At 46.5% G+C, this 22,424-nt stretch overlaps 1 protein-coding gene across 1 annotated transcript in view; it reads left to right on the top strand.

Annotated features, from left to right (window-relative positions):
* LOC124024735 (CCR4-NOT transcription complex subunit 2-like) overlaps positions 1–22,424 on the top strand; it is a 54,085-nt gene that overhangs the window by 509 nt on the left and 31,152 nt on the right. The window contains exons 2-7 of the mRNA XM_046338532.1: positions 839–986; positions 1,565–1,768; positions 8,468–8,547; positions 14,490–14,615; positions 16,184–16,308; positions 19,468–19,588. Of these exons, the coding sequence (XP_046194488.1) occupies positions 839–986; positions 1,565–1,768; positions 8,468–8,547; positions 14,490–14,615; positions 16,184–16,308; positions 19,468–19,588 (804 nt within the window). The remainder of the gene's footprint in view (positions 1–838; positions 987–1,564; positions 1,769–8,467; positions 8,548–14,489; positions 14,616–16,183; positions 16,309–19,467; positions 19,589–22,424) is intronic.

The following is a 22,424-nucleotide window of genomic DNA, read 5'->3' as shown; positions in this document are numbered from 1 at the left end:
GCCTGCATTCTGTCACTGCCTAGCCTGCATTCTGTCCTGCATTCTGTCACTGCTGCCTGCATTCTGTCAGCCTGCATTCTGTCACTGCCTAGCCTGCATTCTGTCACTGCCTAGCCTGCATTCTGTCACTGCTTAGCCTGCATTCTGTCGCTGCTTAGCCTGCATTCTGTCGCTGCTTAGCCTGCATTCTGTCGCTGCTTAGCCTGCATTCTGTCGCTGCTTAGCCTGCATTCTGTCGCTGCTTAGCCTGCATTCTGTCGCTGCTTAGCCTGCATTCTGTCGCTGCTTAGCCTGCATTCTGTCAGTGTACTTAATAGGGAATAAGATGCCATTTGGGACTAAACGCACGGCCTCTGGTCTGATCCTTTAGCTGGGTTAATATGTCCTACCTATGGCATATAATGCTCTACGGGAAAGGATTGCGGTCAACTCCATATCCTGTTCAGTGCAGGAAGTGGATTGAATTGGCTGAGTTGAAAGTGTAATTGAGTGTAATTGAGGCCGACCTTGGTACACAGATCAATGTAAATACAGTAGTCCTCTGGGTTTTAGACCCCGTTCCATGTTGTCACTATCGGGCTTCTCCTGTCAGCTGTGGTCTTGAAATACTCAATCTCTGTTTCTCCCAAGTATTTTACAGGACTATAGCCTAGCGTCTTCAGAGCTTACCAGTCCAAAGCCTGTTTATCTCCGACTCTAACCCACTGCCTTTCTCCCCTGTGTGTCTGTGTGTGTCTACTGAATAAAGGAATATAGCTGACTGTTTTAAAGCCTGTATTTCTCCCAACTATAACCACCTTTCTCCCCTGTGTGTGTCTGTGTTGTCTGTGACGTGCAGGTGCCCTAGGGTTCCCTATGAGGGGCATGAGCAACACGGCTCAGTTGAATCGTAGCTTACCACAGGGCAACCAGCTACCGAGCCACGTTACCCCTGCCTCTGGAGTCGCCCCCACAATGTCCCTCCATACTCCTCCCTCGCCAAGCAGGTACACCCCTCCACTTATAGGCCATGTACTGACCATTTCCAACAACAGTCACCCAGTTGGCTCTGGGATTCATCTCGGCATGTCTGGTTCTGCCAACCTGATTCAGCCGACTGATGCATTAGTTGCTTGGTAAAAGGAGCATGTTGTTCATGACAGAGCGGCTGTCAGCCGCCCGGTGAGCTCCTCCCTATGGGGTTAGGACTGTTGTTTTTACTAGGTCAATATCACTCATCGTGCCTAATAAAAACAAGGTTTTGATGAATCAGCTAATCTTATTCCGTTCTCTTTTTATCTGATGTTTATTTATTTTTATTTTACCTTTATTTAACCAGGCAAGTCAGTTAAGAACAAATTCTTATTTTCAATGACTGCCTAGGAACAGTGGGTTAACTGCCTGTTCAGGGGCAGAACGACAGATTTTGTACCTTGTCAGCTCAGGGATTTGAACTTGCAACCTTTCGGTTACTAGTCCAACGCTCTAACCACTAGGCTACCCTGCCACCCCGTGCTTTTCATGTTGTCCTGATCACGCCACCCTGATCATATCCATGACGGTCTCTGTGTCTCCTCCACTGTAGGGGCATCCTGCCCATGAACACGCGGAACATGATGAACACCCCTCAGCAGGTGGGGCGCCAGGAGGTCATGGTGGGGGGCATGCCTAGTGGGGGCAGGACCAACAGCCTGGGCAGCTCGGGCCTGGGCAGCCCCAACCGTGCCTCTCCCAGCATCATCTGCATGCCCAAGCAACAGCAGTCACGGCAACCTTTCACCATCAACAGGTAACACTAGGATGAAGCCAGACCGTATCAATGGGTGATGTATTGAACATTGTGAAGACAGGACATAGAAACCATGAAGACCTGTTGGTCACACATAATAAAGACAGACTTTGAAACGGTGAGACAATTAACAGTATAAAACCATGGAATAGAAGCCAGTCAAACCTTTTACCTCCCTACTACAGTATAAAACCATGGAATAGGAGCCAGACAAACCTTTTACCTACCTACTACAGTATAAAACCATGGAATAGGAGCCAGTCAAACCTTTTACCTCCCTACTACAGTATAAAACCATGGAATAGGAGCCAGTCAAACCTTTTACCTCCCTACTACAGTATAAAACCATGGAATAGGAGCCAGTCAAACCTTTTACCTCCCTACTACAGTATAAAACCATGGAATAGGAGCCAGTCAAACCTTTTACCTCCCTACTACAGTATAAAACCGTGGAATAGGAGCCAGTCAAACCTTTTACCTCCCTACTACAGTATAAAACCATGGAATAGGAGCCAGTCAAACCTTTTACCTCCCTACTACAGTATAAAACCATGGAATAGGAGCCAGTCAAACCTTCTACCTCCCTACTACAGTATAAAACCATGGAATAGGAGCCAGTCAAACCTTTTACTTCCCTACTACAGTATAAAACCATGGAATAGGAGTCTGTCAAACCTTCTACCTTCCTACTACAGTATAAAACCATGGAATAGGAGCCAGACAAACCAGTCAGACCAACAATATCACTACCACAACAACTGGCAAGTGTCTTCACTGACATTTTCATCCTCTCCCTGACTGAGTCTGTAATACCTACAAGTTTCAAGCAGACTACCATAGTCCCTGTGCCCAAGAAAGCGAAGGTAACCTGCCTAAATGATTACCACCCTGTAGCCATGAAATGCTTTGAAAGGCTGGTCATGGCTCACATCAACACCATCATCCCAGAAACCCTAGACCCACTCCACACTGTTCTTTCCCACCTGGACAAAAGGAACCCTATTGTGAGAATGCTGTTCATTGACGACAGCTCAGCGTTCAACACCATAGTCCCCTCACAGCTCATCACTAAGCTAAGGACCCTGGGACTGAACACCTCACTCTGCAACGGGATCCTGGACTTCCTGATGCCCCCCAGGTGATAAGGCTAGGTAAAAACACATCTGCCTACGCTGATCCTCAACACGGGGCCCCTCAGAGAAGCGTGCTCAGTCCCCTCCTGTACTCCCTGTTCACCTACGACTGCGTGGCCAGGCACGACTCCAACACCATCAAGTTTGCTGACGACCCAACGGTGGTAGGCCCGATCACCCAGCGGTAGTAGGCCTGATCACCCAGCGGTAGTAGGCCTGATCACCCAGCGGTGGTAGGCCCGGTCACCCAGCGGTGGTAGGCCCGGTCACCCAGCGGTGGTAGGCCCGGTCACCACCCAAGTCAAAGACTGTTCTCTCTGCTACCGCACGGCAAGCGGTACCGGAGTGCCAAGTCTCGGTCCAAAAAGCTCCTTAACAGCTTCTATCCCCAAGCCATAAGACTCCTGAACAATTAATAAAAAGGCCACTCGGACTATTTACATTGACACCACATTGTTTAATACACTGCTGCTACTCGCTGTTTATTATCTATGCATAGTCACTTTACCCTTACCTACATGTACAAACTACCTCGACTAACCTGTACCCCCGCACATTGACTCGGTACCGGTATCCCCTGTATATAGACTCGTTACTAACCGGTACCCCCTGTATATAGACTCGTTACTAACCGGTACCCCCTGTATATAGACTCGTTACTAACCGGTACCGTTACTAACCGGTACCCCTGTATATAGACTCGTTAACCGGTACCCCTGTATATAGACTCGTTACTAACCGGTACCCCCTGTATATAGACTCGTTACTAACCGGTACCCCCTGTATATAGACTCGTTACTAACCGGTACCCCCTGTATATAGACTCGTTACTAACCGGTACCCCCTGTATATAGACTCGTTACTAACCGGTACCCCCTGTATATAGACTAACTCGTACCCCTCTGTATATAGACTCGTTACTAACCGGTACCCCCTGTATATAGACTCGTTACCGGTACCGGTATATAGACTCGTTACCCCCCCTGTATATAGACTCCCTGTATGTATATAGACTCGTTACTAACCGGTACCCCTGTATATAGACTCGTTACTAACCGGTACCCCCTGTATATAGACTCGTTACTAACCGGTACCCCCTGTATATAGACTCGTTACTAACCGGTACCCCCTGTATATAGACTTGCTTCTATTCTTTTAAACTTTTGTTTATTTCGTAAATATTTTCTTAACTCTATTTCTTAAACTGCGTTGTTGGTTAATGGCTCGTCAGGAAGCATTTCACGGCAACGTCTTCACCTGTTGTATTCGGCGCATGTGACAAATACATTTACATTTAAGTCATTTAGCAGACGCTCTTATCCAGAGCGACAAATACAATTAGATTTTAACAGCCCATGGGCCCAGCTCCTCTTCCCCCAGTGTGCTCCCGTACTCCCCTTCAGGTATAGAAAAGGATAGATGATTTATTGTTCTCATAGCTGCTAGTCTAGTGTATCAAGGAGTCTTGAGTCTCAATCAAAATGGTTGTTGGACTTGTCCTGTGATGTGATTGATGGACTCTGTGGCTGAAAGGAGACGTTGTTGTACTGTAAGGACATTAACAGAGTGAGTCTGTCTGTCAGGAGCTGTTTACTGCCTTGGGTAAACACAAGATGGGATTGAGAACTCTGCACAGATGTGAGGGAGGGAAGAAGGGAGGGTGAGGGAGAGAAGAGGTATGAGTAAGGTCAGTTAAAATGCGTAACTTGTTTTGTAGACTGTTGTGTGGCCTAGACTGAAGAGCGTCCTAGACTGTATTGTAGACTATTGTAGCCTAGACTGTAGTGTGGCCTAGACTGTAGAGTAGACTGTTGCGTCGCAGACTGTATTGTAGCCTAGATTGTAGTCTAGACTGTATTGTAGCCTAGATTGTAATGTAGACTAATGTAGCCTAGAGTGTAGCGTAGACTGTAATGTAGACTGTATTGTAGCCTATAGTGTAGCGTAGACTGTATTGTAGCCTAGAGTGTAGCGTAGACTGTATTACAGACTGTATTGTAGCCTAGAGTGTATTGTAGCCTAGAGTGTATTGTAGCCTAGAGTGTATTGTAGACTGTATTACAGACTGTATTGTAGCCTAGACTGTATTGTAGACTATTGTAGCCTAGACTGTATTGTAGCCTAGAGTGTATTAGACTGTATTACAGACTGTATTGTAGACTGTAGTGTAGTCTAGACTAATGTAGACTGTATTGGACTGTATTACAGACTGTATTGTAGCGTAAACTGTATTAGACTGTATTGTATCCTAGAGTGTAGCGTAAACTGTATTAGACTGTATCCTAGACTGTATTGTAGCCTAGACTGTATTGTAGCCTGTATTAGACTGTATTGTAGACTGTATTACAGACTGTATTGTAGACTGTATTACAGACTGTAGTGTAGCCTAGATTGTAGTCTAGACTGTAATGTAGACTGTATTAGACTATTACAGACTGTATTGTAGCGTAGAGTGTAGCGTAGACTGTATTGTAGTCTAGACTGTATTAGACTGTATTGTAGACTGTATTACAGACTGTAGTGTAGTCTAGACTGTAATGTAGACTGTATTACAGACTGTATTACAGAGTGTAGCGTAGAGTGTAGCGTAGAGTGTAGCGTAGAGTGTAGCGTAGCCTAGACTGTATTAGACTGTATTGCATCCTAGAATGTATTGTAGTCTGTAGTGTAGCCTAGACTGTATTATTCACCCTCTTCTCTTTGTCTCATAATGATGTGGAGAATGATGAGTGTGAAGACATATCTACTACGTTATCCTGAAGGTTGTGTTTAGTGGTCTGAGAATAGGTGTCAACTAAGCCGTTTCAATCTAATCTCTCTCCTCTTCCTCCTCCTCCTCCTCTGCACTTCCTCTCCTTTTCTCCTCTGTCATCACTTTGATTCTTCCCCAGTGTAGCTAATTAGTCCTCACACTACAGTACAGAGGAAGTGGTCCACATCTGTCTCCATGGAGATGGTGTGTAAACCTGTTATATGTGACAACAATAAATACGTGTGTATGTGTGTGTGGTAGTTATGTATCTGTCTAGCTAACCCATTAGGATCATTCCAGTGCATTAAAAACCTCTTACGGCTGAGATCCCGTTAACGGGATCGATATGACAACAGCCAGTGAAAGTGCAGGGCGCCAAATTCAAACAACGGAAATCTCATGATTAAAATTTTACACCATTTGAAAGATCAACTTGTTGTTAATCCCATCACAGTGTCCGATTTTCAAAAAGGCTTTACGACGAAAGCAAACCATCTGATGATGATAGGTCAGTACCTAGTCACAGAAAAACACAGCCATCTTTCCAGCCAAAGAGAGGAGTCACAAAAAGCAGAAATATAGATACAATTAATCACTAACCTTTGATGATCTTCATCAGATGACACTCATAGGACTTCATGTTGCACAATACATGTATGTTTTGTTCGATAAAGGTCATATTTAAATCCAAAAATCTCAGTTTACATTGGCGTGTTACGTTCAGTAATGTTTTGCTTCCAAAACATCCAGTGATTTTGCAGAGAGCCACATCAATTTACAGAAATAAACATCGATAAAAGATACAACTGTTATGCATGGAACTTTAGATAAACTTCTCCTTAATGCAACCGCTGTGTCAGATTTCAAAACAGCTTTACCGAAAAAGCACACCATGCTAGAATTTGAGCACAGCGCTCAGAGACCAAAACAAGCCATACAGATATTCGCCATATTGTGGAGTCAACAGAAGTCAGAAATAGCATTATAAATATTCACTTACCTTTGATCTTCATCGGAATGCACTCACAGGAATCCCAGTTCCACCGTAAATGTTAGTTTTGTTCGATAAAGTCCATTTATGTCCGAAAAGCTCCTTTTTGTTTGCACCTTTAGTTCACAAATCCAAATTCGCAATGCGCAGGCCAGACGAGAAGTCAAATTCCATTACAGTTCGTAGAAACATGTCAAACGATGTGTATATAATCAATCTTTAGGATGTTTTTAACAAATCTTCAATAATGTTTCAATCTGAGAATTCCTTTGTCTTTAGAAATGCTATGGAAAGCAGCTGCCTCTCACGGGAGCGCGCCTGACTGAGCTCATGGCCTTCAGGCAGACCCTTTACTCAATCAGCTCTTATTCTCTCCTCCACAGTAGAAGCCTGAAACAAGGTTCTAAAGACTGACATCTAGTGGAAGCCTTAGGAAGTGCAATCGGACCAAATTTACACCATCTTGGATAGGCAAAGAGTTGAATAACTACAAACTTCAGATTTCCCACTTCCTGGTTTGATTTTTTTCTCAGGTTTTTGACTGCCGTATGAGTTCTGTTATGCTCAGACATCATTCAAACAGTTTTAGAAACTTCAGAGTGTTTTCTATCCAAATCTACTAATAATATGCATATCTTAGCTTCTGGGCCTGAGTAGCAGGCAGTTTACTCTGGGCACCTTATTCATCCAAGCTACTCGATACTGCCCCCCAGCCATAATAAGTTAATAAGGGCTTTCCATCAAGCACAAGGTCGAATGTTTTCATTGGATAAAAGGGCTGTTTTTGAAGAACCTGATTGGCCTACAGATTCCCATTTGGCATGGGGGGAGTGGGGATGTTTTAAAATGCCCTCACAGCTGAGCGAACACCATTTTACTGGTTAGAAAACAGTGTAGTTTGTAATGCATCACTCCTTCCTGATGTAACACGCTAGTCATTTAGCCAGAGGAGACTTTGGTCCGTTGTTTCCCCAGTCTCTATTGTAGGATTACAGCAACCGGTGCTGATCTGGGATCAGTTTAGCCTTTTCTATCATCATTATATGGCCATGGGGGACCTGATTCTAGATCAGCACCGTGAGCCTGAGAATTACAGTCCTTTACAGGTCTTCACTGTGGCCCATCTGCATTCAGAGGCAAACGTGGAAGCCAACTATCCTTAGTAGTTCCTATGTCAAGCTCTACCAGACACAGTGCTATGAAATGTCTGTTATTGGTCTCATCAATGACATGAAATTAGCCTTGAAACAGGGAGAAATTACCTTTAGCTTGGTTCAGAGTAAGATCATGTGATGACTGTGCTGCTCAGCAGTGACTGTGGTGCCAGCTCTGTAGTGACTGTGGTGCCAGCTCTGTAGTGACTGTGGTGCCAGCTCTGTAGTGACTGTGGTGCCAGCTCTGTAGTGACTGTGGTGCCAGCTCTGTAGTGACTGTGGTGCCAGCTCTGTAGTGACTGTGGTGCTCAGCAGTGACTGGGTACCAGCTCTGTAGTGACTGGGTACCAGCTCTGTAGTGACTGGGTACCAGCTCTGTAGTGACTGGGTACCAGCTCTGTAGTGACTGGGTACCAGCTCTGTAGTGACTCAGTATGTCATATCAGCCTTTCCTTAGGGTGTTATGGGGGGTTTGGACTTTTTTAGGGACTTTTCTATATTGTGTGGTTTTAAGACTTAACAACTTGAAACAGGAAATAAAGTGAAATGGTGTTTCTCTCTCCATGTTTTAGGATGCCCATGTTTTGTCATTTGCCCTGGATAAGAGCATCTGCTGAATGAGTCAAATGTGAAATTGAATTCCCGACTGAAATAGTGTCTCTGTTTCAGTATGTCGGGGTTTGGAATGAACCGGAATCCATCGTTCGGGATGAACAACTCGTTATCCAGCAACATCTTCAACGGAACAGGTGATGTTCAAGGCATTGATTGGCTGTCTGATTGATACCCTTCATTGATGACAGGAAGTTATAGTTATAGTAGTAATTTGATCATTTCTTTTGAGGTTTGTTTCTCTGTCACTGACTAGATGGAGGTTTGTTTCTCTCTAACTGACTAGATGGAGGTTTGTTTCTCTCTAACTGACTAGATGGAGGTTTGTTTCTGTAACTGACTAGATGGAGGTTTGTTTCTGTAACTGACTAGATGGAGGTTTGTTTCTCTCTAACTGACTAGATGGAGGTTTGTTTCTCTCTAACTGACTAGATGGAGGTTTGTTTCTCTCTAACTGACTAGATGGAGGTTTGTTTCTCTCTAACTGACTAGATGGAGGTTTGTTTCTCTAACTGACTAGATGGAGGTTTGTTTCTCTAACTGACTAGATGGAGGATTGTTTCTCTCTAACTGACTAGATGGAGGTTTGTTTCTCTGACTAGATGGAGGTTTGTTTCTCTCTACATTTACATTTACATTTAAGTCATTTAGCAGACGCTCTTATCCAGAGCGACTTACAAATTGGTGCATTCACCTTATGACATCCAGTGGAACAGTCACTTTACAATAGTGCATCTAAATCTTAAAGGGGGGAATACTTATCCTATCCTAGGTATTCCTTAAAGAGGTGGGGTTTCAGGTGTCTCCGGAAGGTGGTGATTGACTCCGCTGTCCTGGCGTCGTGAGGGAGTTTGTTCCACCATTGGGGGGCCAGAGCAGCGAACAGTTTTGACTGGGCTGAGCGGGAGCTGTACTTCCTCAGTGGTAGGGAGGCGAGCAGGCCAGAGGTGGATGAACGCAGTGCCCTTGTTTGGGTGTAGGGCCTGATCAGAGCCTGGAGGTACTGAGGTGCCGTTCCCCTCACAGCTCCGTAGGCAAGCACCATGGTCTTGTAGCGGATGCGAGCTTCAACTGGAAGCCAGTGGAGAGAACGGAGGAGCGGGGTGACGTGAGAGAACTTGGGAAGGTTGAACACCAGACGGGCTGCGGCGTTCTGGATGAGTTGAAGGGGTTTAATGGCACAGGCAGGGAGCCCAGCCAACAGCGAGTTGCAGTAATCCAGATGGGAGATGACAAGTGCCTGGATTAGGACCTGCGCCGCTTCCTGTGTGAGGCAGGGTCGTACTCTGCGGATGTTGTAGAGCATGAACCTACAGGAACGGGCCACCGCCTTGATGTTGGTTGAGAACGACAGGGTGTTGTCCAGGATCACGCCAAGGTTCTTAGCGCTCTGGGAGGAGGACACAATGGAGTTGTCAACCGTGATGGCGAGATCATGGAACGGGCAGTCCTTCCCGGGAGGAAGAGCAGCTCCGTCTTGCCGAGGTTCAGCTTGAGGTGGTGATCCGTCATCCACACTGATATGTCTGCCAGACATGCAGAGATGCGATTCGCCACCTGGTCATCAGAAGGGGGAAAGGAGAAGATTAGTTGTGTCGTCTGCATAGCAATGATAGGAGAGACCATGTGAGGTTATGACAGAGCCAAGTGACTTGGTGTATAGCGAGAATAGGAGAGGGCCTAGAACAGAGCCCTGGGGGACACCAGTGGTGAGAGCGCGTGGTGAGGAGACAGATTCTCGCCACGCCACCTGGTAGGAGCGACCTGTCAGGTAGGACGCAATCCAAGCGTGGGCCGCGCCGGAGATGCCCAACTCGGAGAGGGTGGAGAGGAGGATCTGATGGTTCACAGTATCGAAGGCAGCCGATAGATCTAGAAGGATGAGAGCAGAGGAGAGAGAGTTAGCTTTAGCAGTGTGGAGCGCCTCCGTGATACAGAGGAGAGCAGTCTCAGTTGAATGACTAGTCTTGAAACCTGACTGATTTGGATCAAGAAGGTCATTCAGAGAGAGATAGCGGGAGAGCTGGCCAAGGACGGCACGTTCAAGAGTTTTGGAGAGAAAAGAAGGGATACTGGTCTGTAATTGTTGACATCGGAGGGATCGAGTGTAGGTTTTTTCAGAAGGGGTGCAACTCTCGCTCTCTTGAAGACGGAAGGGACGTAGCCAGCGGTCAGTGATGAGTTGATGAGCGAGGTGAGGTAAGGGAGAAGGTCTCCGGAAATGGTCTGGAGAAGAGGGGAGGGGATAGGGTCAAGCGGGCAGGTTGTTGGGCGGCCGGCCGTCACAAGACGCGAGATTTCATCTGGAGAGAGAGGGGAGAAAGAGGTCAGAGCACAGGGTAGGGCAGTGTGAGCAGAACCAGCGGTGTCGTTTGACTTAGCAAACGAGGATCGGATGTCGTCGACCTTCTTTTCAAAATGGTTGACAAAGTCGTCTGCAGAGAGGGAGGAGGGGGGGGAGGGGGAGGAGGATTCAGGAGGGAGGAGAAGGTGGCAAAGAGCTTCCTAGGGTTAGAGGCAGATGCTTGGAATTTAGCGTGGTAGAAAGTGGCTTTAGCAGCAGAGACAGAGGAGGAAAATGGGAGGGAGTGAAAGGATGCCAGGTCTGCAGGGAGGCGAGTTTTCCTCCATTTCCGCTCGGCTGCCCGGAGCCCTGTTCTGTGAGCTCGCAATGAGTCATCGAGCCACGGAGCGGGAGGGGAGGACCGAGCCGGCCTGGAGGATAGGGGACATAGAGAGTCAAAGGATGCAGAGAGGGAGGTGAGGAGGGTTGAGGAGGCAGAATCAGGAGATAGGTTGGAGAAGGTTTGAGCGGAGGGAAGAGATGATAGGATGGAAGAGGAGAGAGTAGCGGGGGAGAGAGAGCGAAGGTTGGGACGGCGCGATACCATCCGAGTAGGGGCAGTGTGGGAGGTGTTGGATGAGAGCGAGAGGGAAAAGGATACAAGGTAGTGGTCGGAGACTTGGAGGGGAGTTGCAATGAGGTTAGTGGAAGAACAGCATCTAGTAAAGATGAGGTCGAGCGTATTGCCTGCCTTGTGAGTAGGGGGGAAGGTGAGAGGGTGAGGTCAAAAGAGGAGAGGAGTGGAAAGAAGGAGGCAGAGAGGAATGAGTCAAAGGTAGACGTGGGGAGGTTAAAGTCGCCCAGAACTGTGAGAGGTGAGCCGTCCTCAGGAAAGGAGCTTATCAAGGCATCAAGCTCATTGATGAACTCTCCGAGGGAACCTGGAGGGCGATAAATGATAAGGATGTTAAGCTTGAATGGGCTGGTAACTGTGACAGCATGGAATTCAAAGGAGGCGATCGACAGATGGGTAAGGGGAGAAAGAGAGAATGACCACTTGGGAGAGATGAGGATCCCGGTGCCACCACCCCGCTGACAAGAAGCTCTCGGGGTGTGCGAGAACACGTGGGCGGACGAAGAGAGAGCAGTAGGAGTAGCAGTGTTGTCTGTGGTGATCCATGTTTCCGTTAGTGCCAAGAAGTCGAGGGACTGGAGGGAGGCATAGGCTGAGATGAACTCTGCCTTGTTGACCGCAGATCGGCAGTTCCAGAGGCTACCGGAGACCTGGAACTCCACGTGGGTCGTGCGCGCTGGGACCACCAGATTAGGGTGGCCGCGGCCACGCGGTGTGGAGCGTTTGTATGGTCTGTGCAGAGAGGAGAGAACAGGGATAAACAGACACATAGTTGACAGGCTACAGAAGAGGCTACGCTAATACAAAGGAGATTGGAATGACAAGTGGACTACACGTCTCGAATGTTCAGAAAGTTAAGCTACGTAGCAAGAATCTTATTGTCTAAAATGATTAAAATGATGCAGTACTGCTGAAGTAGGCTAGCTGGCAGTGGGTGCGTTGTTGACACTACACTAATCAAGTCGTTCCGTTGAGTGTAATAGTTTCTACAGTGCTGCTATTCGGGGGCTAGCTGGCTAGCTAGTAGTGTTGTTTACGTTACGTTGCGTTAAAAGAACGACAATAGCTGGCTAGCTAACCTAGAAAATCGCTCTAGACTACACAATTATCTTTGATATAAAGACGGCTATGTAGCTAGCTATGTAGCTAGCTACGATCAAACAAATCAAACCGTTGTACTGTAATGAAATGAAATGAAAATGTGATACTACCTGTGAATACGACCGGGTTGTTGAGTTCTATTCAGAAGACGTTGGCTAGCGTTGGCTAGCTGTTGGCTAGCTAGCAGAGTCTCCTACGTTAAGGACGACAAATAGCTGGCTAGCTAACCTCGGTAAATTAAGATAATCACTCTAAGACTACACACTCTAAACCTAAACAACACAATTATCTTGGAACGAAGATACGAAGACAGCAAAGACAGCTATGTAGCTAGCTAACACTACACTAATCAAGTCGTTCAGTTGAGTGTAATAGTTTTCCCAGTGCAGCTAATCAGTGGACGTTAGCTAGCTGGCTAGTGAAGACTACGTTAGGACGGCGAAATACGATAATTACGCAATTATCTTTGATACAAAGACGGCTATGTAGCTAGCTGAGAAGTTACTAAGATTAGACAAATCAAACCGTTGTGCTATAATGAAATATAATGAAATGTAAAAAGGTATACTACCTGCGGGAGCGAAGCGCCGATGCGCTAACTGACTAGATGGAGGTTTGTTTCTCTCTAACTGACTAGATGGAGGTTTGTTTCTGTAACTGACTAGATGGAGGTTTGTTTCTCTCGAACTGACTAGATGGAGGTTTGTTTCTCTCTAACTGACTAGATGGAGGTTTGTTTCTCTAACTGACTAGATGGAGGTTTGTTTCTCTAACTGACTAGATGGAGGTTTGTTTCTCTAACTGACTAGATGGAGGTTTGTTTCTCTGACTAGATGGAGGTTTGTTTCTCTGACTAGATGGAGGTTTGTTTCTCTGACTAGATGGAGGTTTGTTTCTCTGACTAGATGGAGGTTTGTTTCTCTGACTAGATGGAGGTTTGTTTCTCTGACTAGATGGAGGTTTGTTTCTCTGACTAGATGGAGGTTTGTTTCTCTGACTAGATGGAGGTTTGTTTCTCTGACTAGATGGAGGTTTGTTTCTCTGACGAGATGGAGGTTTGTTTCTCTCTAACTGACTAGATGGAGGTTTGTTTCTCTCTAACTGACTAGATGGAGGTTTGTTTCTCTCTAACTGACTAGATGGAGGTTTGTTTCTCTAACTGACTAGATGGAGGTTTGTTTCTCTAACTGACTAGATGGAGGTTTGTTTCTCTCTAACTGACTAGATGGAGGTTTGTTTCTCTGACTAGATGGAGGTTTGTTTCTCTGACTAGATGGAGGTTTGTTTCTCTGACTAGATGGAGGTTTGTTTCTCTGACTAGATGGAGGTTTGTTTCTCTGACTAGATGGAGGTTTGTTTCTCTGACTAGATGGAGGTTTGTTTCTCTGACTAGATGGAGGTTTGTTTCTCTGACTAGATGGAGGTTTGTTTCTCTGACGAGATGGAGGTTTGTTTCTCTGACTGACGAGATGGAGGTTTGTTTCTCTGACTGACGAGATGGAGGTTTGTTTCTCTGACTGACGAGATGGAGGTTTGTTTCTCTGACTGACTGATGAAGGTTTGTTTCTCTCTAACTGATGGAGGTTTGTTTCTCTCTGACTGACTAGACTAGATGGAGGTTTGTTTCTCTCTGACTGACTAGATGGAGGTTTGTTTCTCTCTAACTGACTAGATGGAGGTTTGTTTCTCTCTAACTGACTAGATGGAGGTTTGTTTCTCTGACTAGATGGAGGTTTGTTTCTCTGACTAGATGGAGGTTTGTTTCTCTGACTAGATGGAGGTTTGTTTCTCTGACTAGATGGAGGTTTGTTTCTCTGACTAGATGGAGGTTTGTTTCTCTGACTAGATGGAGGTTTGTTTCTCTGACTAGATGGAGGTTTGTTTCTCTGACTAGATGGAGGTTTGTTTCTCTGACTAGATGGAGGTTTGTTTCTCTGTAACTGAATAGAGGTTTGCTATGAGGCTCTAGAAGCTTGTTTTATCTGCTGAAATGCTTTTTAAATACATTGGGAGGTGACTTGACTAACTGTTCTCTGGTCCTGTCTCTCTTCCTGCTGTAGACGGAAGTGAAAACGTGACAGGTCTGGACTTGTCAGACTTCCCAGCGTTAGCAGACCGGAGTCGGAGGGAAGGCGGTGGGAACCCTACTCCTCTCCTCAACCCACTGGCTGGGAGGGCTCCTTATGGTGAGACCCCCTACCTCCTCTCCTCAACCCACTGACTGGGAGGGCTCCTTATGGTGAGACCCCCTACCTCCTCTCCTCAACCCACTGGCTGGGAGGGCTCCTTATGGTGAGACCCCCTAACCCCTTTCCTCAACCCACTGGTTCTCTATGGTGAGACCCCCAACCTCCTCTCCTCAACCCACTGGCTGGGAGGGCTCCTTACGGTGAGACCCCCAACCTCCTCTCCTCAACCCACTGGTTCTCTATGGTGAGACCCCCTACCTCCTCTCCTCAACCCACTGGTTCTCTATGGTGAGACCCCTACCTCCTCTCCTCAACCCACTGGTTCTCTATGGTGAGACGCCCTACCTCCTCTCCTCAACCCACTGGTTCTCTATGGTGAGACCCCCAACCTCCTCTCCTCAACCCACTGGTTCTCTATGGTGAGACACCCTACCTCCTCTCCTCAACCCACTGGTTCTCTATGGTGAGACCCCCAACCTCCTCTCCTCAACCCACTGGTTCTCTATGGTGAGACCCCCAACCTCCTCTCCTCAACCCACTGGTTCTCTATGGTGAGACCCCTACCTCCTCTCCTCAACCCACTGGTTCTCTATGGTGAGACCCCCAACCTCCTCTCCTCAACCCACTGGTTCTCTATGGTGAGACCCCCAACCTCCTCTCCTCAACCCACTGGTTCTCTATGGTGAGACCCCCTACCTCCTCTCCTCAACCCACTAGTTCTCTATGGTGAGAACCCCTACCTCCTCTCCTCAACCCACTGGTTCTCTATGGTGAGACCCCCTACCTCCTCTCCTCAACCCACTGGCTGGGAGGGCTCCTTATGGTGAGACCAAATACCTCCTCTCCTCAACCCACTGGTTCTCTATGGTGAGACCCCCTACCTCCTCTCCTCAACCCACTGGCTGGGAGGGCTCTCTATGGTGAGAACCCCTACCTCTTCTCATCAACCCACTGGTTCTCTATGGTGAGACCCCCTACCTCTTCTCCTCAACCCACTGGCTGGGAGGGCTCTCTATGGTGAGACCCCCAACCTCCTCTCCTCAACCCACTGGTTCTCTATGGTGAGACTCCCAACCTCCTCTCCTCAACCCACTGGTTCTCTATGGTGAGACCCCCTACCTCCTCTCCTCAACCCACTGGTTCTCTATGGTGAGAACCCCTACCTCCTCTCCTCAACCCACTGGTTCTCTATGGTGAGACCCCTACCTCCTCTCCTCAACCCACTGGCTGGGAGGGCTCTCTATGGTGAGACCCCCAACCTCTTCTCCTCAACCCACTGGCTGGGTGGGCTCTCTATGGTGAGACCCCCTACCTCCTCTCCTCAACCCACTGGCTGGGAGGGCTCTCTATGGTGAGACCCCCTACCTCCTCTCCTCAACCCACTGGCTGTGAGGGCTCTATGATGAGTGTGTCCCAGTCTGTGAGAAAATAAAACATGTTTACCTTTGCCTCTGGGTTGCTGGGATGCCATGATGTTGATGGTTGTCTTCTGGAGAGATAAGATCTTCTCTGTCCCTGTATTTACCTGAGCTACAGCCTGTCCATCCTGTCCTCCTGTACTGCAGTTGGAATGGTCACCAAACCCTCAAACGAACAGTCCCAAGACTTCTCCATCCATAACGAGGACTTCCCTGCACTGCCTGGTCCCAACTACAAGGACCCCACGTCGAACAACGACGACAGCAAAACGGTGGGTCTTTCATCTCTACGAGGAACTTAGAGATGTGATATAAGGTCTGTTTGGTGGTGTTCCTGCTGAGTGGAGTTGATCATCGTCTGTGTGACTAATGTAGCTCAGCTCTGAGGCTTCGTCAATGGGGTAGAGAGACCTGGAACTAAACTAGGACAAACTAACTTATTATTGATTCATGTTGCAGGGACATGTGTTCTAGTAGCAGGGGGCTGCTGGGTAAATCAACACGGTCACTGTCTGAAACAGCATCTCTAATGGATTGAGAGGGAGACGGATGAGGGACATGTGTTCTGGTAGCAGGGGGCTGCTGGGTAAATCAACACGGTCACTGTCTGAAACAGCATCTCTAATGGCTTCAGAGGGAGACGGATGAGGGACTTGTGTTCTAGTAGCAGGGGGCTGCTGGGTAAATCAACACGGTCACTGTCTGAAACAGCATCTCTAATGGCTTCAGAGGGAGACTGATGAGGGACTTGTGAGCTGCTGTTTACTATGGACGTGGCTTTTGAAATCCATTGTAGTAGGGCTGTTTAACCTCTCTGGGATATGTGGGACGCTAGCGTCCCAAAAGCCAGGGCAAATGCAGAGTGTGAAATTCAAATAAATTACTATAAAAATCAAACTTTCATTAAATCACACATGCAATATAGCAAATTAAAGCTGCACTTGTTGTGAATCCGGCCAACAAGTTAGATTTCAAAAAGACTTTTAGGCGAAAGTAAACGATGCTATTAATCTGAGGATAGCATCATAGTAAACAAAGCAAGAAAGCATATTTCAACCCTGCAGGCGCGACACAAAATGCAGATATAAACATATAAATCATGCCTTAACTTTGACGAGCTTCTTCTGTTGGCTCCAATATGTCCCATAAACATCACACATGGTCCTTTTGTTCGATGAATTCTGTCGATATATATCCAAAATGTCAATTTTTATTTGGCGCGTTTGATCCAGAAAAACACCGGTTCCAACTTGCTCAACGTGATTACAAAATATCTCAAAAGTTACCTGTGAACTTTGCCAAAACATTTCAAACTACTTTTGTAATACAACTTTAGGTATTTTTTAACATAATCAATAAAACTGAAGCTAGCTTTCTGGTCACGCGCCTCTATCTAACAGTACACTTCAAGTGACCCTTGTTCAAGATGGCCGTACTTCTTCATTACACAAAGGAATAACCTCAACCAATTTCTAAAGACTGTTGACATCCAGTGGAAGCGATAGGAACTGCAAGAAGGTCCCTTAGAAATCTGGATTCCCAATGAAAACCCATTGACAAGAGAGTGACCGCAACAACAAAAAATCTGAATGGTTTGTCCTCGGGTTTCACCTGCTAAATAAGTTCTGTTATACTCACAGACATGATTCAAACAGTTTTAGAAACTTCAGAGTGTTTTCTATTCAGATCTACTAATAATATGCACATTTTATTTTCTGGGGATGAGTAGCAGGCAGTAGAATTTGGGCATGCATTTCATCCGGACGTGCAAATACTGCCCCCTGTCACCCAGAAGTTAATGAAGCCAGTGTTAGTTTCCCTGTTTTTCTGTTCTGAAGTGTAGTTCTATTTATCCCACAGGAAGTAGTTCAATTTAGTGAAGACCGTTTCAGTGACGTTATTAGACTGTATCTTTAGTGTTCGGAGGAGAACCAGCCGCACAGGGAAAGATACTGGGACTCGAACAGGATTCTTCCTCCCTGTGTAGAATGTGCTCTTTCACTATGCCTCTTCATCCCTCCCTGGAATCTACTCTGCTTCTCTTCCTGCTTCTCTTCCTGTCCCTCTCTGCTTCTCTTCCTGTCTCTCTCCAGAATCTACTCTGCTTCTCTTCCTGTCTCTCTCCAGAATCTACTCTGCTTCTCTTCCTGTCTCTCTCTCCAGAATCTACTCTGCTTCTCTTCCTGTCTCTCTCTCCAGAATCTACTCTGCTTCTCTTCCTGTCTCTCTCTCCAGAATCTAAACTCTGCTTCTCTTCCTGTCTCTCTCTCCAGAATCTAAACTCTGCTTCTCTTCCTGTCTCTCTCTCCAGAATCTAAACTCTGCTTCTCTTCCTGTCTCTCTCTCCAGAATCTAAACTCTGCTTCTCTTCCTGTCTCTCTCTCCAGAATCTAAACTCTGCTTCTCTTCCTGTCTCTCTCTCCAGAATCTAAACTCAAATCAAATCAAATCAAATTTTATTTGTCACATACACATGGTTAGCAGATGTTAATGCGAGTGTAGCGAAATGCTTGTGCTTCTAGTTCCGACAATGCAGTGATAACCAACAAGTAATCTAACTAACAATTCCAAAACTACTGTCTTATACACAGTGTAAGGGGATAAGGAACATGTACATAAGGATATATGAATGAGTGATGGTACAGAGCAGCATACAGTAGATGGTATCGAGTACAGTATATACATATGAGATGAGTGTGTAGACAAAGTAAACAAAGTGGCATAGTTAAAGTGGCTAGTGATACATGTGTTACATAAGGATGCAGTCGATGTTGTAGAGTACAGTATATACATATGCATATGAGATGAATAATGTAGGGTAAGTAACATTATATAAGGTAGCATTGTTTAAAGTGGCTAGTGATATATTTACATCATTTCCCATCAATTCCCATTATTAAAATGGCTAGTTGGGTCAGTGTCAATGACAGTGTGTTGGCAGCAGCCACTCAATGTTAGTGGTGGCTATTTAACAGTCTGATGGCCTTGAGATAGAAGCTGTTTTTCAGTCTCTCGGTCCCAGCTTTGATGCACCTGTACTGACCTCGCCTTCTGGATGATAGCGGGGTGAACAGGCAGTGCTTCGGGTGGTTGATGTCCTTGATGATCTTTATGGCCTTCCTGTAACAACGGGTGGTGTAGGTGTCCTGGAGGGCAGGTAGTTTGCCCCCGGTGATGCGTTGTGCAGTCCTCACTACCCTCTGGAGAGCCTTACGGTTGAGGGCGGAGCAGTTGCTCCAGGCGGTGATACAGCCCGCCAGGATGCTCTCGATTGTGCATCTGTAGAAGTTTGTGAGTGCTTTTGGTGACAAGCCGAATTTCTTCAGCCTCCTGAGGTTGAATAGGCGCTGCTGCGCCTTCTTCACGACGCTGCTTCTCTTCCTGTCTCTCCAGAATCTAAACCCTGCTTCTCTCCCTGTTACCTCTTTCAGAATCTAAACTCTTCAGGTAAGACTTCCAGCAGCACAGACGGGCCCAAGTTCCCCGGAGACAAGAGCTCAACAACCCAGAACAACAACCAGTTGAAGAAAGGCATACAGGTGTTACCGGACGGTGAGGCTCAATTCCTCTCTCTCTGTCCTTCTCTGTCCTTCACTCTGTCCTTCACTCTGTCCTTCACTCTGTCCTTCACTCTGTCCTTCACTCTGTCCTTCACTCTGTCCTTCACTCTGTCCTTCTACACTGTGTGTTTCACTTTGTCCTTCACTCCGTCCAACCTTTCACCTGTCACAGGACAGGACCTGACTAGGAAGACCTGGTGTAGGTGATGACTAGGAAGACCTGGTGTAGGTGATGACTAGGAAGACCTGGTGTAGGTAATGACTAGGAAGACCTGGTGTAGGTAATGACTAGGAAGACCTGGTGTAGGTGATGACTAGGAAGACCTGGTATAGGTGATGACTAGAAGACCTGGTATAGGTGATGACTAGGAAGACCTGGTATAGGTGATGACTAGGAAGACCTGGTATAGGTAATGACTAGGAAGACCTGGTATAGGTGATGACTAGGAAGACCTGGTATAGGTAATGACTAGGAAGACCTGGTATAGGTAATGACTAGGAAGACCTGGTGATGACTAGGAAGACCTGGTATAGGTAATGACTAGGAAGACCTGGTATAGGTAATGACTAGGAAGACCTGGTGTAGGTGATGACTAGGAAGACCTGGTGATAATGACTAGGAAGACCTGGTATAGGTAATGACTAGGAAGACCTGGTGATGACTAGGAAGACCTGGTATAGGTAATGACTAGGAAGACCTGGTATAGGTGATGACTAGGAAGACCTGGTATAGGTGATGACTAGGAAGACCTGGTATAGGTAATGACTAGGAAGACCTGGTATAGGTGATGACTAGGAAGACCTGGTATAGGTAATGACTAGGAAGACCTGGTATAGGTGATGACTAGGAAGACCTGGTATAGGTGATGACTAGGAAGACCTGGTATAGGTAATGACTAGGAAGACCTGGTATAGGTATGACTAGGAAGACCTGGTATAGGTAATGACTAGGAAGACCTGGTATAGGTGATGACTAGGAAGACCTGGTGATGACTAGGAAGACCTGGTATAGGTGATGACTAGGAAGACCTGGTGATGACTAGGAAGACCTGGTATAGGTGATGACTAGGAAGACCTGGTATAGGTGATGACTAGGAAGACCTGGTAAGACCTGGTGATGACTAGGAAGACCTGGTATAGGTGATGACTAGGAAGACCTGGTATGACTAGGAAGACCTGGTGATGACTAGGAAGACCTGGTGTAGGTAATGACTAGAAAGACCTGGTGATGACTAGGAAGACCTGGTATAGGTAATGACTAGGAAGACCTGGTATAGGTAATGACTAGGAAGACCTGGTGATGACTAGGAAGACCTGGTATAGGTAATGACTAGGAAGACCTGGTGTAGGTGATGACTAGGAAGACCTGGTGTAGGTAATGACTAGGAAGACCTGGTATAGGTAATGACTAGGAAGACCTGGTGATGACTAGGAAGACCTGGTATAGGTAATGACTAGGAAGACCTGGTATAGGTAATGACTAGGAAGACCTGGTGATGACTAGAAGACCTGGTATAGGTAATGACTAGGAAGACCTGGTGATGACTAGAAGACCTGGTGTAGGTAATGACTAGGAAGACCTGGTGTAGGTGACTAGGAAGACCTGGTGTAGGTAATGACTAGGAAGACCTGGTGATGACTATGAAGACCTGGTATAGGTAATGACTAGGAAGACCTGGTGATGACTAGGAAGACCTGGTGATGACTAGGAAGACCTGGTGTAGGTAATGACTAGGAAGACCTGGTGTAGGTAATGACTAGGAAGACCTGGTGTAGGTGATGACTAGGAAGACCTGGTGTAGGTGATGACTAGGAAGACCTGGTATAGGTGATGACTAGGAAGACCTGGTATAGGTAATGACTAGGAAGACCTGGTATAGGTAATGACTAGGAAGACCTGGTATAGGTAATGACTAGGAAGACCTGGTATAGGTAATGACTAGGAAGACCTGGTGTAGGTAATGACTAGGAAGACCTGGTATAGGTAATGACTAGGAAGACCTGGTGATGACTATGAAGACCTGGTATAGGTAATGACTAGGAAGACCTGGTATAGGTAATGACTAGGAAGACCTGGTATAGGTAATGACTAGGAAGACCTGGTATAGGTAATGACTAGGAAGACCTGGTGATGACTATGAAGACCTGGTGTAGGTGATGACTAGGAAGACCTGGTGATGACTATGAAGACCTGGTATAGGTAATGACTAGGAAGACCTGGTGATGACTATGAAGACCTGGTGATGACTAGGTGGTGATGACTAGGAAGACCTGGTGATGACTATGAAGACCTGGTATAGGTAATGACTAGGAAGACCTGGTGATGACTATGAAGACCTGGTGTAGGTGATGACTAGGAAGACCTGGCGTAGGTAATGACTAGGAAGACCTGGTGTAGGTAATGACTAGGGAGACCTGGTATAGGTAATGACTAGGAAGACCTGGTATAGGTAATGACTAGGAAGACCTGGTATAGGTAATGACTCGGAAGACCTGGTGTAGGTAATGACTAGGAAGACCTGGTGTAGGTAATGACTAGGAAGACCTGGTATAGGTGATGACTAGGAAGACCTGGTATAGGTGATGACTAGGAAGACCTGGTATAGGTGATGACTAGGAAGACCTGGTATAGGTGATGACTAGGAAGACCTGGTATAGGTGATGACTAGGAAGACCTGGTGATGACTATGAAGACCTGGTGATGACTAGGAAGACCTGGTGATGACTAGGAAGACCTGGTGATGACTAGGAAGACCTGGTGATGACTAGGAAGACCTGGTATAGGTGATGACTAGGAAGACCTGGTATAGGTGATGACTAGGAAGACC

Source organism: Oncorhynchus gorbuscha, unplaced genomic scaffold (assembly GCF_021184085.1).
Source record: "Oncorhynchus gorbuscha isolate QuinsamMale2020 ecotype Even-year unplaced genomic scaffold, OgorEven_v1.0 Un_scaffold_1985, whole genome shotgun sequence".
Classification (NCBI taxonomy): domain Eukaryota; kingdom Metazoa; phylum Chordata; class Actinopteri; order Salmoniformes; family Salmonidae; genus Oncorhynchus; species Oncorhynchus gorbuscha.
This window is presented reverse-complemented; position numbering and strand designations above follow the sequence as displayed.